Raw genomic sequence first — 16,065 nt, 5'->3', positions numbered from 1 at the left:
CATTCCTCCTTTACATGCGGTACATAAAGTAACTTTATTGGTAGTTCATTGGTAATGAACATGCTGTATTCTGTTTGTAAAAAATAACTGATTATTATCGAGTAGTTTTAAAAATAGTTTTGAGGCGAGATCTGGTCTAGTATTATATGGCACAGCATTGTTATGTGATGTTTAAGGAAAATTAATTTCAGTATTTGTGGCTTGTGTTTTCAAAATTATGTTCCCCTACATTTCAGACATTTTGCCTAAACACATTTATTTTGCACATTGTGACTTGATTCTGGCTTATTTCTTTATTTATTATAAAGGTATATTCTGTTCTAAACAAATTCTGTAAATTAATGTTTGATTGTCTTTTTGGTGCATCAATGTTGCGCTGTGCCCTTAACCACCTGGTGACGGGCGCATGCGCACACACATACACACATCTGATTCGACTATCAGTCGACTATAGGCAAGACTATAGTCTGATTCTGATTCGACTATGTAAATTCTTAGTCGAGGACGCCCCTCGTATTTACTATTTATACAAAAACAAAGTGAACATGGTTTAAGTGTTGTTATTTTGCATGTATAGGGGTTAGCTAACCATGACTAGCTATTTGCATACAGTAGTCTTAAGGAACAGTAGTACAAAAAAATTAAGACACTTGACAAAAAGTGTGAAGGGGATCTTACTTTAAGTGTGAGGTCTACAGTAGCAGGAGACACCGTGGTGAGACTGGATGCCTGCTGTAAGGCTTCTCTCCGTGGAAGAGGCAACGAATGAGAAAGTGGCACCTGAATCAACGCAACAAAATGATTAACTCACCAAAATCAGAACACACACACACACGCCCGGACAGATTACAGTGCTGAAATACTAACAGGTGTCACAAGGCTCTCCTCTATCTTGGGTCCTGCAGTGGGAACATTGTCAGCCAATGAGGAGGAAGGGATTGTGTAGTCCGTCACCGATTCCTGCGCATCAGAAAAAAATCACTTTTATTGACAATTTAATGAGTATACTAAGGCTTGAAAATGATTTAACAAACTTCCACAAAACGTTAATAATCGCATGCAAGTTGTGAAGCAATAGAATATTGCTCACCTTAGAGCTACAAGAATATTCTGCTGATGGAGCAGTGATCATGCCCTCAATGTCTCCATCCAGCTCAGGAACCTTGTCTTTAATGGGTGAGTTGGAATCTCTGTCTCTACCGCCTCCAGCGCAGCTTTTATCCAGGCCCTCTCCATCAGACTGACGCACATCTTTAGCAGCCTTACGGTTCTTGAGCGAACGTTCTTTACCAATAGGACCAGGTTTATATTCCTTGTGCTCCAAAGGAAGGATTTCAGGCAACTGTAGACAAGAAATGATCCAGTTTTGTAGTTTACCATAAAAAGTCAAACCTGCTGCAAATCCTGTTTCAAAATTCTAAGAAAATGTGCAATAAAACACAAAAGTAAAGACTAAAAAAAGAGGACTACCTTCTGAGGTTTGACAGGTCCAGCACGAGGCTGCTTCTGTCTCTGCTCTTTGGGTTCAGGTAGTTTATTGTCAGAGATGTTCTCCAGCAGGATGGGAACACCATCACTGTCAGTGCTGCCTGCTGAAGAGGGAGCGCCAAACTGGATGCTGTCTATGCCCAGCTCAAGTCCACTTTCTGTGCCTGGTTTCACACCCTACAATTAGCACAAACATTATAAACAATACTCCTAACGAATTCCTTCACATATTTTAATATTGAAAATGTAGCAAATCAACACAACAGTCTCACAAATTTAAGAAAATAATTAAAAGCTCATCCTCTCACCTCAGGTGTAACGGTCCCTGTAAATGAAGTGAGAGGTTTGTTCCAGGCACTAACCGAGGGAGGCTGGGGAGGGCTGATAGGTCCGACTAAATTCAAAGAAATCCATTCAACACATGTTGCTAAACTCACAAACAGCAAATAAGATAAAAGAGACAAACTTACGTTTCTTCACATCAGAGAGAACGGTGGAGCCAGCCACCTTGTTCTCCCACAGTTCCGTACCGAGTGTGTTGTGTGTCTGGCTCTTGGGAGGGAAATCTAAAGATGCAGGGGGCAGAGATGCTACAGCACCCTCTAGTGGCTGTGGTGAGCTGGTTTTCTGATTGGAGGCAGGCAGATTGTGTTGTGACATAGCGATGGCAGGCTGTGGTTGAGGCTGCTGGGGGACAGATGGGGTCTGTGCAGCAAGGGCAGAAGGTTGCTGCTGTGTCGCTGCCATTCCTTGCTGCTGATGCTGCCTCTTGGCAAACCGTGGAGGCAGTTTCGAACCACCGCCTCTACCCTTCTCACCAGAGCCCTTTTTAGACCAGTTCTGCAGAGCATATGGATAGATGTCAAAAACATAAATTCGATTCAGTTTTATTTATATAGCGCTGTTCACAATGTGCATTGATGCAAAGCAGATTAACAGGAGAAAATAAGAAAAACAGAAAAGCACAAAAAAGGTCAAACACAGCACAGTGCATGGTGTTTATATAACAAGCAAGATCATTCTAGTAAATAATATCTAATAAATGCAGTCTCCTGGTGGATTATTTAGCATATTATGCATTAAGTGAAAGCTTGGCTGAAAAGATGTGTATTTAATCTAGATTTAAATTTGGAGAGTGTCAGACCCTCGAATAGTATCGGAAAGAAAATACAAAAATTTAGGTGCTACGTATGAGAAAGCTCTACCCCCTTTGGTGGATTTAAAGGAGAGGTTGTTCGAATGGTTTTACTAGATGTGAAATAAGTCTCTGGTGTCACCAGAGTGTGTATGTGAAGTTTTAGCTCAAAATACCCAGCGGATCATTTATTATAGCATGTTGAAGTTGCCCGTTTTTGAGTGTGTGTAAAAACGCACCGATTTTGCTTATATCTCTTTAAATGTTAATGAGCTTTTCGTCCCAGCCCCCTCTCCAGAGGAGGGCGGAGTTTCAGGAACTCGTGCTGATGCATACCGGCCAAAACAAAACATCAAAATGTCAGTAATTGTTAGTGGTGTTCAGCCCTATATGTACGAACCGGAGTCTGACACTGATGGAGAGACACAAGAAGTGACAACCTTAAGAATTGAACAGGACATTTCTGAATGGTTAGTTGTAATTTTGCAGTTATTGTGAAATTAACGTTCTTCAAGTGATCGATAAGCATTAGCATGGTCCGACATGATAATGTATAAATCGCTGTGCAGGTGCTCGTGTGGGAATTGCAGTAAAATGACTACAGAGCCAGAGAATAAATGCTGCATGGAGGTCGAGCAGGTATAGTTTAGCGTTACTACAGTTATACTATGCTTTCAACATTGTTCTGTCATGTACTGTCACCCTTACTTTACGTATTGTTTACGATAAGCCCGACAGCATGTGAGGGCAGCGTCAATAAATACAATTAGACGCTGTACTTCTATTGTTAGCAACATTTCCAATATAGCGCGATAACAAGCCCATTAAGAGTGGCAATTTTGAAAGACTAATCAGCAACAATATGAGGTGTGATACTTAACGTTACTGCTTCTGCTGGATATGAGGACTGGGCACGAAGTGTTGCTCCCGGTTTCAGTAGCAACCTCATTGAAAGTCCAGCGTTGTACTGGCCCTCATTCGTGAAGCAGTCCGGCGTGAAATTATTGGCGGAAACGTGAAATACTTTACCGATTCTCAGCGGGACATTGCCTTCATAAATTAAATTTAACCATGCTGTTCTCTATAACTCAGCTTGCGGGAGTCTATGGAGACAGTTATGCTGGTCGGTACATCCTAATACAGAACAACTGTAGTGCCCTCTGTGGCGCAGACATTGTGTAGCTCCAGTGACGATCTAACGATGGCGACTGTTGTACTTCCCACATGGGACTGTGTCTAAGCAAATAGGGCAGATCGTCACCACTGCTGGGCAGGCTTTGCCGTTGAGTGACGACATTAAAGGCAGAATTCAAATCTTTGCTTTTACCAGCAGGGTTTTTGAATTACGCAAATTATTAAAAAAGGAGTGAGCACATTTTTTACTGTTTAGACTACTTGTTTACAGACACTATGGACACGTATTAATGTTTTAACACATTATAAAAGTGAATTTTGCAAAATATGTGCCCTTTAGTTATTCTAGGTGTTATCAAAAGTCTGGGGTTTTGAGATCTTAGAGAGCGTGATGGGTTGTAATGTGATAGAAGCTCTGTTATGTAGTTAAGGGCTAAACAGTTTAAGTAAGTGCTTTTTAAGTAATTAAAAGAACTTTAAAGTCAATACGATACTTAATGGGTAACCAAGGGATGATAACATAAGGATAATGTGATCGTATTTTCTGAACCTGGTTAGAACTCTGGCAGCTTCATTCTGAACTAACTGTAGATTGTGTATTGATGATGCAGGACAACCACTACGTAGTGCATTACAGTAGTCAAGTCTTGAGGTCACAAATGCATGAATAAACATTTCTGCATCAGCAACACACAGAATATTTTGTAATTTGGCAACATTTCTAAGGTGGAAGAAGGCTGTTTTTGTGACATTTGAGATGTGATTTCCAAATGACAGGTTGCTGTCTAATATAACGCCTAGGTCTTTAACTGTATTTGTTGGAGTGACAGTGCAGCCTTCAATTTGCAGGTTATAATCTGAAATATTCTGCTCCCGTGTCTTTGGTCCGATAAGTAATATTTATGTTTTATAAGAATTTAAAAGGAAATTACTAGTCATCCAATGTTTTATATCTTCGATGTATTCGGCCAATTTAGATATCTGGAAGGAATCATCTGGTCTTGATGAGATATATAGCTGAGTATCATCTGCATAACAATGGAAGCTAATTCCATGTTTTTTAATAATGTTTCCAAGGGGCAGCATGTATATAGAGAATAGCAAGGGTCATAAAACCGATCCCTGAGGCAATCCATAATTTACTTGCGTTAGATTTGATGATTCCCCATTTAAATGGACAAATTGATGTCTGTCTGATAAGTAAGATCTGAACCATTGTAGTGCCTGTCCCTGAATACCGGTATAATTGTGTAAGCGATCTAGAAGTATTTTATGGTCTACAGTATCGAACGCAGCACTAAGGTCAAGCAGGACTAGGAGTGAGATGTTACCTTTATCAGATACTATAAACAGGTCGTTTGTAATTTTAACGAGCGCAGTTTCAGTGCTCTGATACGGTCTAAAGCCTGACTGAAATTTTTCGTGTATGTCATTATTTTGTAAGAAAGAGCACAACTGAATGGACACTACTTATTCTAGTATTTAAGACAGGTAAGGGAGATTTGCTTACTAGGAGCTAGGAGATTTTTTTGCTTACTAGGAACTAGGAGATTTCCTAGTTCATTGGGGTCCAAGTTTGGTTTCTTGATAAAAGGCTTAATGTTGGCCAGCTTAATGACGGCCAGCTGGGGGCAGTCGTGGCCTAATGGTTAGAGAGTCGGACTCGTGCCGGTTCGATTCCCAGGGCCGGCAGGTAACGACTGAGGTGCCCTTGAGCAAGGCACCTTACCCCTACTTGCTCCCCGGGCGCAGCAGTGATAGCTGCCCACTGCTCCGGGTGTACGTGTGTTCACCACTTGCTGTGCGTGTTCACTACTCTCTGGATGGGTTAAATGCAGAGGTCACATTTCGGGTATGGGTCACCATAGCTGACTAATAGGTCACTTTCACTTCACTTTCACTTTTCACATTCACTTTAAAGGGTCGTGGGACATGGCCTAGATTAATTGACGAGTTGATAATGTTATAAATGGGCTCAATTGCAACAGGTAGTAACTCTTTTAATAATTTAGTTGGTATGGGGTCTAATAAGCATGTTTTAGGTTTAGATGTTGAAATAAGTTTAATTAAATCTACCTGTTTTATAGTTGAGAAACACTGTATCTTTTCTTTTGGGGTGATGGTTGGTACTAATTCATAGGACAGACAGTGGTCGGGAACCTATGGCTCGCGAGCCAAAGGTGGCTCTTTTCAAAAATCATGTGGCTCGCCAGGTATCTTACCCTTCACCAACATTTGATTGTTAAAAACATCATAATATATAAGAATATTTCAGGTTGTCCTGGCCAATACACGCATACAGTGCTATGCGCAAGCCACGTCACGACACTAATCAACAGCAAACAATGTTTATATGGTAACCTCTCGAGCCGGCAGCCCAGCATCATATTGAAAGCCAACAGGCTCCCAAATTTGCGTGCTTTTACCCAGAGCGCGAGGTCTTTTAGAAGAGCGAGCGCCATGCTTTTATTGAAAGTTACGGCTCTCTGTGGCGTATGATACAGAACTTGTTGCCACGCTACGTAATCACATGTAAAAAGTTTTAAAAACACATGGAAGCAGATGGAAGCAAACTGCGACGCGTCAGTATGGATGCGCTGTGTTTAGCTCCTCATTTCTGTGTGAGCAGTCTTTCTCGCATATGAAGTCCATACAGCTGTCAAGGTTGACAGAGGAGTTGTAATGCCGGTATGTACTGTAAGTGTCTTGACCACCTACGAACCGAACTACAAAGTTATTAGCAAGACGCTAGTTATGTTCAAGAAATCGAAGAAGTCGAACATTGCAATGCAAAGTCAGAAGACACATATGCAGTATTTTGTGAGTATCAGTACTATGAACGTGCACTTTTAAAAATTGTTATATGTTAGATATAGTGAAGTTCAATTGAATGGAGGCCTAATGTAAACCTGTAAGTTGTTTATAAGTCATGGAAATATTTTTTTAGAGGTCCAGATGTATGCACGGGTTCGTTTGTTTCGCTGTTTTTGCCTTGTCTGTGGACATGTTCTCTTATCGAAGGCAAAGAACAATTGATCCCCACAGGGACCATAAGTGAGACTGTGGACATAAATCAAGTTATTAGTATTGAAGACATTGAAAGATGTTATAGTTTTTGAAATGGCTCTTTTGCAAAAATAAATGAACCAAAACTGGAAAAATGGCTCTTTGGTTGACTAGGAGGTTGAGTTTTTGCTATTTTGTTTCGAATGTTTTCGATTTTCTCTGTAAAAAATTTAATGAATTCATTGCTACCAAAGTGCGGTGGAATAACCAGGTCAGGTGATGTCTGTTTATTTGTTAATTTAGCAAATGTACTAAATAAAAACCTTGGATTGTTTTTGTTAGTTTCCATGAGGTTTCGGAGGTGCTCAGCCTTTGCTGCTTTTAGTGCCTTTTTATAAGTTTGCACTCTCTTTCCACGCAATTTTAAAGACCTCTAATTGGGTTTGTTTCCATTTGCGCTCCAGTTTACGTGTTTCTCTTTTAAGGGTGCGAGTGGTGCTATTGTACCATGGTGCTATGTTTTTCTCATTAATCTTTAAGCCTTCATAGGTGCGACAGCTTCTAATGGTTTAAACAGTGCCCAAGTTGCTGGTCATGTCATCGAGCGATTCTGTATTTATTGGTATGGTTATTAAAGAAGTCAGATCTGGCAAGCTCTTTGCAAAATTATCTTTAGTAGTCGAGGTAACTGTTCTACCCTGTCGATAACGAGTTATCTACGTGGATATTAAAATCTCCGACAATCAGTACTTTATCAACGTTAACCAATAGGTCAGATGATGTACTGGCTCACCCAGTAGGAACATGAAATACACTAAACTAAATGAATGAGTTTCTTTTCGACTCTTACCTGTGCAGTTTGCTCTTCTTTCTTCCTCCTTTCCTCATCCTGCAGCCGTTTTTGCTGTTTCCGTGAAACAACCTCTGTGAACCCATCATCGTTCATATTTGACTGAGGGTCTTCCAGTGTTGTGACTTCAGGATGGTCGTCAATGATCACCACACCTGGGGTAGGAAACAGATGCCAAGTTGTATTTTTCTAAATTGCAACAAAGCAATAAGACAAACTAAGCTATTTTCTATATCTAAACTAATTTTAGTGTTAATTGCAGACATGTTTCTAGAGTGCAAATTCGTTCAAGAAGTCAAGACACTCACTGGCATAGTTGTTGAGATCAAACTGAGATAGAGCGTTTTCCTTCTCTTTGGGTTTTTTGACAGCTTGCTTTGCTTCCTCTTTCCTGCGATTGGGTGCCGATTCTTTCCCAGTCTTCTGACCAGTACCGGCCTGAGTAGCCTCACCATTCTGCCCAGGAGCACTGCAGGAAACACAAAACAAAACATGACTCAAAAGAAAAAAGCATGAATAGCCAAAAAACACCTGAAAGAGTGCTTTAACAAAGCAGCAAGAAATGATGCTTTACATTTAGCCATTTAAAGATCGGGTAACATGCCATTTCATGCATTCTGACTACTTTACACTGTTAAACGTGCCCGACTTCTCATGCTTAACATGGTCAACTTGTTAAAAAATGAGTTGGATGTACGATGTAGTATTTCTGTGCTTAATACACTCCCCCAAGCACTCCAACTTGTTTCTGAAAGTTTTTTATAAGTCTGGATCCCTGTTTCGTAACAGGGATCCTATTCCTTTTATTGAGCAATTCTCCCGAAAGCACACCCACGTGCCAACCAATGAGCAATAGGAAGACCGCTTATCAAGATTGGCTGCGCTGTGGGCCTGCAACTGCAGCTTGTTACACTTACGATAGTGAGAGAAGTTGAGGTGTGTTTGTTTGTTCATGGCATTTCAGTGATGGATGTTATATAAACGGTAGTTATCCACAGGATTTGGAGATCGTTTGAAACTGATAGATGGTGCAGTCCCAGTGCTAAAAGATGCCGGACATGAACTGCATGTGGTAAGTCAAACTAAGTCTTATGTCTGTGTTTTGTTGGCAATCGGCGTGTACGTGCATAATGTAAAAAACACGAAGGGATTAATGCAATGATGTGTTGTGTGCTTGTGTAGTAGATTCTTTCCCACTGCCTGCCTCCAGCATCTTGTCTTTTTCCGGAAATAATCAAAGCTGTATCCGTCTTTTATAAATATGATCAAATTAAATACTCTTTGAAGATACGACGCATGTTATACTACTGTATAGGTAATCGAGATTAATATGATATTGGCAGAAACTGCATGTGTTACCAAATCTTTAAGAGGCATTGGTCACTCTAAAAGCGACATATGCAAAGTCACATGTGTGCCTACATTGCTTTGCGGACATATATTTTACAGCTTCAGAAGTTTTAAAACAGCTTTAACATGAATGTGTCCACATTCATCCGTTATGAGTTATCGCTAGGGATGTAATGATTCACTCAGCTCACGATACGATGCACGTTATTAATCTCATGATATGGATTTTCACACTTTTTCCCAAAATCAGTTGAGAAATTAGAAATGAACAACTGCCCTTTCATTATTTCTCAAATGCTGCACATTTCTTTATAAAATAAAAATATCTTATGTCAAATAAAACAAGTTCCAAATCAAACAAAAAATGAATAATACAAAAGTCTCTTTAATATAAACAAACTAAGACTGTGCTTTTCCTAACTTGGATTTTCTTGTACATTTTTAAATAAATATCTAACATCCACGTTTACCAAGTTTGCAGTAAACACAGCGAACCCTGCTGTTCAAAACATGCATTGCAGTTCATTTAACATCTCAACAGACTTGATCAACAATCGTCACATATTATAATCGACTTTCAAACAGCTCACGGCGAATTGTTACATCTCTAGTTATCGCCAATAATTTAATAACGTCAGGAAACAAGACAGTTCAGGACTCACCCTCTCCGTCCAGATTTGGCTCCAGATCCTCCCCTTCTATCGCCTTTGGCTCCAGCGTACCCACGACCCACTTTGGGTACGCTATTTCCCCGTCGGTTCTGTCGATCCACAGGCCGCTGACTAGAGAAGCTTCTTTTGGCTGCCGTAGCTGATTCACGTTTTGGGATTGGCACACCTTCAGTGGATAACTTGTTCGGCGGCCCACAGACCTGTACAGGTACGTAGAAACCAGAAATGGATGCAGTCACAGTCGCTTCAAGTTGCTTTCTGTCTTCTCGCTCTCGCCGCTCATTAAAGTCACTGCTCTCAGAGGCCGTCTCCCACTCCTCATTAGCCTGGTCGGAAGAGTTCTGATTAGATAAGTCAGGTGATTTGCTGCCTGCAGCAACTATCGTGGCAGCTCCCGCTTCAGGAAGTATCACCTCTGAGGCAGGAAGCTCAGGGGGACTCACATCAGAAGTGAAAGAAGGTGCTGCACTGGGATCAGTCCCTCCTTCAGGCAACGTGACAAGAGTTCCTGGAGCTTTAGACAATGTTGGGGAGACAGATGTGGGTCCTGACACGCTAGGCGTAGCTTCTCCAGCGGTGACTGCTGCCTCGCGTTCCTTAAGTCTTCGAAATCGTGGAGGTTTGTCCTGTCTGGGAGGACGTGCCGCTCGTGGTCTCCTAGGTCTCTCTCTGATGCCTTGCCCAACACCCTCTCCCATTTTCTTGTTTTCATATTTGGTGTGACGTCTCTCTGAGGGTGCGCTGTCGGTACGCGTGTCTGCTTCCTCTGGCCGGAAAGTCTCCATGGGTTTGGATGGCCACTGGGAGCTGTCTTTGACAGGGGACCGACGAAAAGGAGCAGGTCGGTGGCTGCCCCGCTCTCTGCCACCTCCTCTCCTGCTGTGCAAGCCTCCCTTGCCCCGGCATGCAGTCTCACCCTTTAACAGAAAACCTGGTTTTGGTCTGCCCTCCTCGTCGCGAGGTGCTGATTTTTCGGATAAATGTGCACCCGGTAATCCTGAGGCAGATTTAGAGGAGCGGGATTCTAGCAGCTCACGTCGGATCGGCCTGCTCTGTTTGGTGCTGGGTTCTCGGTCCGACGCTCCAGTGTCACTGGCAGATTCTCTTCCTTCACTTTCAGAGTCTGTGTCTGAGCCTCGTCTACGTCTGCGCTTGGGTAGCACTTCAAAGTCTGAGCTCTCGCTGCGTGTCTCGCTCTCTTCGCGGCAGCGGAAACCAGTAGTGGCACTTAATGGCAAATCCGGGCGTGACCGTGGCTCCCTAAAAGGGTAGTCCCCTCGACTCCGGCCACGACTACCTCGGCCCCTCCCACCATAGCTGCCTCTGTAACTCCGGCCACGGGAATAGTACTCTCCTCTACCACGGCCTTTAAAATTGGCATCTGAGGGCCAGTCCTTATCTCGGTCTGTTTCTCTGTCCCGTTCTCTCTCTCGCTCTCTCTCCTCTCTGCGGTGAGCTCTGGGAGGGAAGTTGGACTCTCTTCGAGATGGTAGTTTGGGTTCAGGACGTTTGTCGCTTAATGTAGGCTTGTCAGGCTTTTCATCTCCAGCAGTTGCGGCTGCAGAACCAGCTGCTGTCTGAAGATCTTTGGATTTTGCTGCACCAGGAGTCGCTACCACCTCAGCTATGACCGCTCCCTTCTTCCACTCTCCAGACTGCTTCTGCACATCTGATGTCTCTGTAGCACCTGAAGGGGCACCGCCATCTTTTTTCGTTCGCTCACCACGTTCATGCTGCTCTTTCTCTCTTCTTTTTTCCCTCTCTTCCTTCATGTCCCGCAAAACAGGTTTCTTAATAGGTCCAGATCTCCTAACTGGACGATCACCTCCGGGTCCATCTCTTCTACCGCCTCCTGACCCACGGGATCCCCAGCGCATCTCAGATTTCTGCTTGCTGGGTGCAGGCAAGATCAGTTTTTCTGTTTTGTGTACAACATCATTAGTCACAGGGGGGGTAGAACGGTTGTTTATCACAGGTCCTTGACCAAAGGTCTCTTTTCTGGATTTGTCCTCTGGCCTTTCCACAGTCTCAGGAAAGTCCAGGCTTTTCTGTGCTATGGTAAGACCTTCAAATCTAGGCTCCTCCAGTTTTAGAGAATGACTGGAGCCTTGAGAGACACTCCTTTTCAGCACAGCTTGTCCAATGGCTTCAACCTCCTCTGTAGCAGACAGGGCAATCTCATCTGGCTCAAAGGAAGAGATGACTGGCGCTCTATCGGTCTGAAGCAGACCAGGTACCTCTTCAGAAACATGACTAAACGCAGACAAGGGCTCAGATGAATCCCTGAAGAAGTCGCTTTTGCCCCGGGGCTCCAGTGGGCTATGGTCCTGAGGGTAGACACTTGAAAGTCCTCTGTCCAGCTCCAGACCAGCATCCAGTCTAACATAAAATGCAAACAAAAAAGTTAGAAACTCATCCCCAGAAATTTCTAATTTGGGGAAAACACAGTTTTTTTTTTTTAAATTATTTTCAGCTACAGTGAGCTCCCACCTTGACTCCTTTCCATCATCTCGTCCTTTAGCAGTTGTAGAGGACAGGGGCTCTGTCTGGAGATAAGGATCAGAACCCCAGACCATTCGATGTTCATTTGGAACACCATGTTCACGGATTGGTCGGGTTAGATGATCAAATGAGTCCGATCCAGAGCTGCTGTTGTCTGTGGGCTCTCGTCGTACTAGTTGCTTTGGAGGCATTCTCCCTGAAAAAATGACCACACAAGAAATGCTCTTCAATAAATGACAATGTTTTAAAAAGCCTTAACATAATAATACTAATAATCAAGATAAAAATGCAGTTTAAAAAGCTGCCAAGAAATGACATCTCAAAATCTACTAATTAAACAAAAAAGCTAGACATACCAGGATGCATTGGAGGCATATCTATTGGTGGTCGTCCAGACATCATACGGGGGTCCATGTATGATTGCATCATTAGCCAGCGTGGGTCAAAGCCCATCGAGGCAAGGTGTTGGTGGTGGGGGCCAAGAGGTTGGTAGAGGGATCTGTGCTGAGGTGGAACAGAACCCCCAGAGGGGGAGACTGGACCTCCACCACCCTGCTGCTGCTGTTGTTGTTGTTGTTGTTGCTGCTGCTGCTGCTGCTGCTGCTGCCACTGCTGTTGTTTGAGCTGTTCCTGAACAATCCAAGATTAAAAAAACATTAAAACAATATATTATTTTACTATATAAAACAATACTGCTTCTAAAATGCTATTCTGAAATGTTTGAAGGACTCAAGCTAATGCTGATGAGTTAAAAACATGACAACATGTTCTCACCTGTTGTCTGAGAAATCTGGGTGGCAAAGACTTCTGGAACTGTTTGGAATATCCAGAGGTGACTGAAGGACGAACAGCAGCCCCCGTGTCTCCTTCATTTTCCAGTTGAGGAAGAGGTGCATCTTCAGCAACAGAGTGATCCAGTCTGGACAGAGAGAGCAGAGTCTCCTCAACTGAAATAAAGCAAAACCATTTAAACCCTAAAATCAGTGAATTGCATCAAAGTCAGAGTTCCACGTGTGCATCAAATTAATTGCAATTATTTTCAGGCTTATTTGTCCTCCAATTACCCTATTTTTATGGAACATCAAGTGAGAAGTATAATGTACAAACAGTTTTTTTACACAAATGAAAGTAGATGGGGACCATAAATATTCTATTTACCTCTGGTCTCCTCAGCGCTGAAGTAGTCTCTCATTGGTTGTCTCTCCCCCTGCCTATGCACTTCCTCCGTTACAGCAGTATCCACTTTGCTTTGGGCTTCAGGAGCAATCCGGTGGACTGGAGGGCTAGGTTGCCGGGGAACAAACTGTGGCACCTCCTCCACACTAGACTCGGTCCTTTCGTGAGTTGGCATAGGCGGGCAAGGTTGCTGCACAGACAGAGGTGGCGGCTGAGGAGGAGGAGTTTCAGCAGATAGTTTAGGCACAGTTTCAGTCACATCCTGGTGATCACTGTAAGTTTGCACAGTTGGTTTAGTAGTTTCTATAGTCGTAGAAGGTCGTCGCTTCTCCTCTAGCTGTTTGAGTTTCTCTTTGCAGGCAGCGAGTCTCTGTTCCTCCATACGGCGCTCTTCCTCCTCACGTCGCTTGCGAGCACGTTCCACAGCCTCTGAAAGCTCTGACTGCTTCTTACGTTTCTGTCGCCATGCCTCCGTTTCCTCCTCACCAGTAGAGGATGCTGCAGTGGGTGGCTTTGCAACATGGGTACCACCACTTCCCATAGAACGTGCAGCTGTTTGGCCCTAGAAAATATAAAACGTGGTATCAATGCACAATTTAACAAATCAGCCACACATTTTTTTGACCCTGTGCACACCATACCTGTTGGTCCTGGGAAGGTGCAGTCTTGCTATAATGGCCAATGTTGCCTGGGGAGGAAGCCCTTGGGTCTCCACTCTCTGCCCATGAGCTTTTGCTGTCAGATCTTTCTTCCACTTTCCATCCGTCCTGGGCATCAGCGTTTCTTGACCGCATACGATCCACTTTAGCCATCCACTCCCTGTGTTTAACAAGAAATGATTTCCAGGACACATGCCAACTTTTGTCAAGAATAAAAAGGGTTCACTGTGCCCCAAAATAGGATTGCTTACCAGTTATCTCCTTTATCTTTAGCTGTGTGGTTTTCCTCATCATCACTAAAATTTAGTTTCTCAGTATAGTCAACTTCCATCTGAGCACCTACATAAGCATAAACATGGTTAATACGAAACAATTGTAAAGGTTTTTGGGTTGTTTTCATTATTTTCGCTCCATGTACACTTGGTATCAGGTCTCAAGACTCAATGTTCTCTATTGGTACTCATACAAGTCATATTACATCATTTCTAGATCAAACTGAAAGTCTCTCTCACCTGCCCAGCCTTCATCTGCCTCAGTGTCCAGATTGTCTAGCTCTTTTAATTCAGTGGCACTAATGATTGATGGTCGATCTGGATCCTTCAGCCATGTCTGAGGAGGCTGTGAGGATCTTCCGCCAGACCGCAGACACCTAAAGACAAACAGAACAAAATATATGTTTAGCTAAATAGAGTTTCACTTTAAAATGTGAAATGTTTCAAACATATAACCTTAAATAAACAGACTTTATTCAAATTCATAAAAGGCAACAACGGCAACTCTAACTTTATATCAAAAGCAATGTGTAATGAAAAAAAACTACAAAATCAGTGTAAGATTGTATGGATACACATAGTCTTTAAAAATGACTACAATTAAATACTAAACCCTTTTGAGATGGATTGTTGCCTGTCTGAACAAAGACTGGAAAAGGTAAATACGCCATACTGTTTTAGCTTCGGCATCTTAAGCTTAATCTGTTTTCAGTCACTTACTTTGACATTTCCTGTTGTCCAGAATATCTTAAATTGCCTTGTACAGAAGAAAACGGCACTCGGGGGTAAGCATTGAACATCTGAAAAAAAAAAGTCTAAAATTAGCACTGAAACACACTTTATAAAAGTTGTCAAAAAACAGCAGCATGCAACCATGCATGATTATTAAAGTGATAGTTCACCCAAAAATTAAAATTCTGTCATCATTTACTCACCCTCAGATTGTTCCAAACCTGTATACATTTTTTGTTTTGCTCAACACAAAGGAAGATATTTGAAAGAATGTCAGTTACCGAGCGGATCTCGCCACCAATTTACAGTTAATAGTAACGAAAATAAATACTATGGGAATTAATGGGGGACAAGATCTGCTTGGTTACTGACATTCTTCCAAATGTATACAGGTTTGGAACAATCTGAATGTGATTAAATGATGACAAAATTTTGGGGTGAACCATCCCTTTAAATAGTGCTGGGCGGTATGGCCTCCAATTAATATAACAGTATTTCCCAGATTTATTCCAGGTTCCCGGTACATGACGTTATTTTTTTAACCACATTTTCTGCTGATTGAGAGAGGAAATACTGCAGTTGATTGACTTAAATGCCCTTTTATACTGTCATGGTGAGTGAATATTGTAGAAAAAGTCCACACTAGTATTATACAGGTTTGTAAGACCTACAAAATTATGCTGTTTATAAAGACGTGGCACTCATGATGAAGTGAAGGAATCAGGATGCATGACAGTTGCAGTCAAAATACAGCACCTTTTAATTGTGCAAATTTCGCAAACAACTTGTAACTATACAATGTAAACAATCCTCTACCCCTATAACTGCAAAGTTTAGACTTCTTTAAGAACTGAATAGCATGCAAATGTAACTTGCATTCATAATATTTAAGCAAATAAATAGAGAACAGGGTTCGAAATTAACTTTATTCCTTGGTAGCACTGGTGCTCCCAACTTCAAGAGTTAGGAACACCAGCAAAACTTTAGGAGCAACCACCCGAATATTAACACCATGGTCCGTCTGAATAGTTGAATACAAAATAGTAACAATTTTACCATTAAAACATGCATGTATAGTAACAATTTCACC

The 16,065-nt window shown here is 42.2% G+C and overlaps 1 protein-coding gene across 1 annotated transcript in view; it reads right to left on the bottom strand.

Moving 5' to 3' along the window:
- Positions 1-16,065, bottom strand: part of prrc2c (proline-rich coiled-coil 2C) — a 36,417-nt gene that overhangs the window by 6,765 nt on the left and 13,587 nt on the right. Inside the window, exons 7-23 of the mRNA XM_057353882.1 lie at positions 14,964-15,043; positions 14,484-14,620; positions 14,223-14,310; positions 13,954-14,131; positions 13,295-13,874; positions 12,911-13,083; positions 12,493-12,766; positions 12,125-12,332; positions 9,626-12,013; positions 7,922-8,082; positions 7,614-7,768; positions 1,959-2,328; positions 1,797-1,882; positions 1,471-1,665; positions 1,091-1,342; positions 868-960; positions 679-780 (exon numbers count right to left, since the gene is read on the bottom strand). Of these exons, the coding sequence (XP_057209865.1) occupies positions 679-780; positions 868-960; positions 1,091-1,342; positions 1,471-1,665; positions 1,797-1,882; positions 1,959-2,328; positions 7,614-7,768; positions 7,922-8,082; positions 9,626-12,013; positions 12,125-12,332; positions 12,493-12,766; positions 12,911-13,083; positions 13,295-13,874; positions 13,954-14,131; positions 14,223-14,310; positions 14,484-14,620; positions 14,964-15,043 (5,520 nt within the window). The remainder of the gene's footprint in view (positions 1-678; positions 781-867; positions 961-1,090; positions 1,343-1,470; positions 1,666-1,796; positions 1,883-1,958; positions 2,329-7,613; positions 7,769-7,921; positions 8,083-9,625; positions 12,014-12,124; positions 12,333-12,492; positions 12,767-12,910; positions 13,084-13,294; positions 13,875-13,953; positions 14,132-14,222; positions 14,311-14,483; positions 14,621-14,963; positions 15,044-16,065) is intronic.

This window comes from Triplophysa rosa, linkage group LG15 (genome assembly GCF_024868665.1).
Source record: "Triplophysa rosa linkage group LG15, Trosa_1v2, whole genome shotgun sequence".
NCBI classification, from domain to species: domain Eukaryota; kingdom Metazoa; phylum Chordata; class Actinopteri; order Cypriniformes; family Nemacheilidae; genus Triplophysa; species Triplophysa rosa.
This window is presented reverse-complemented; position numbering and strand designations above follow the sequence as displayed.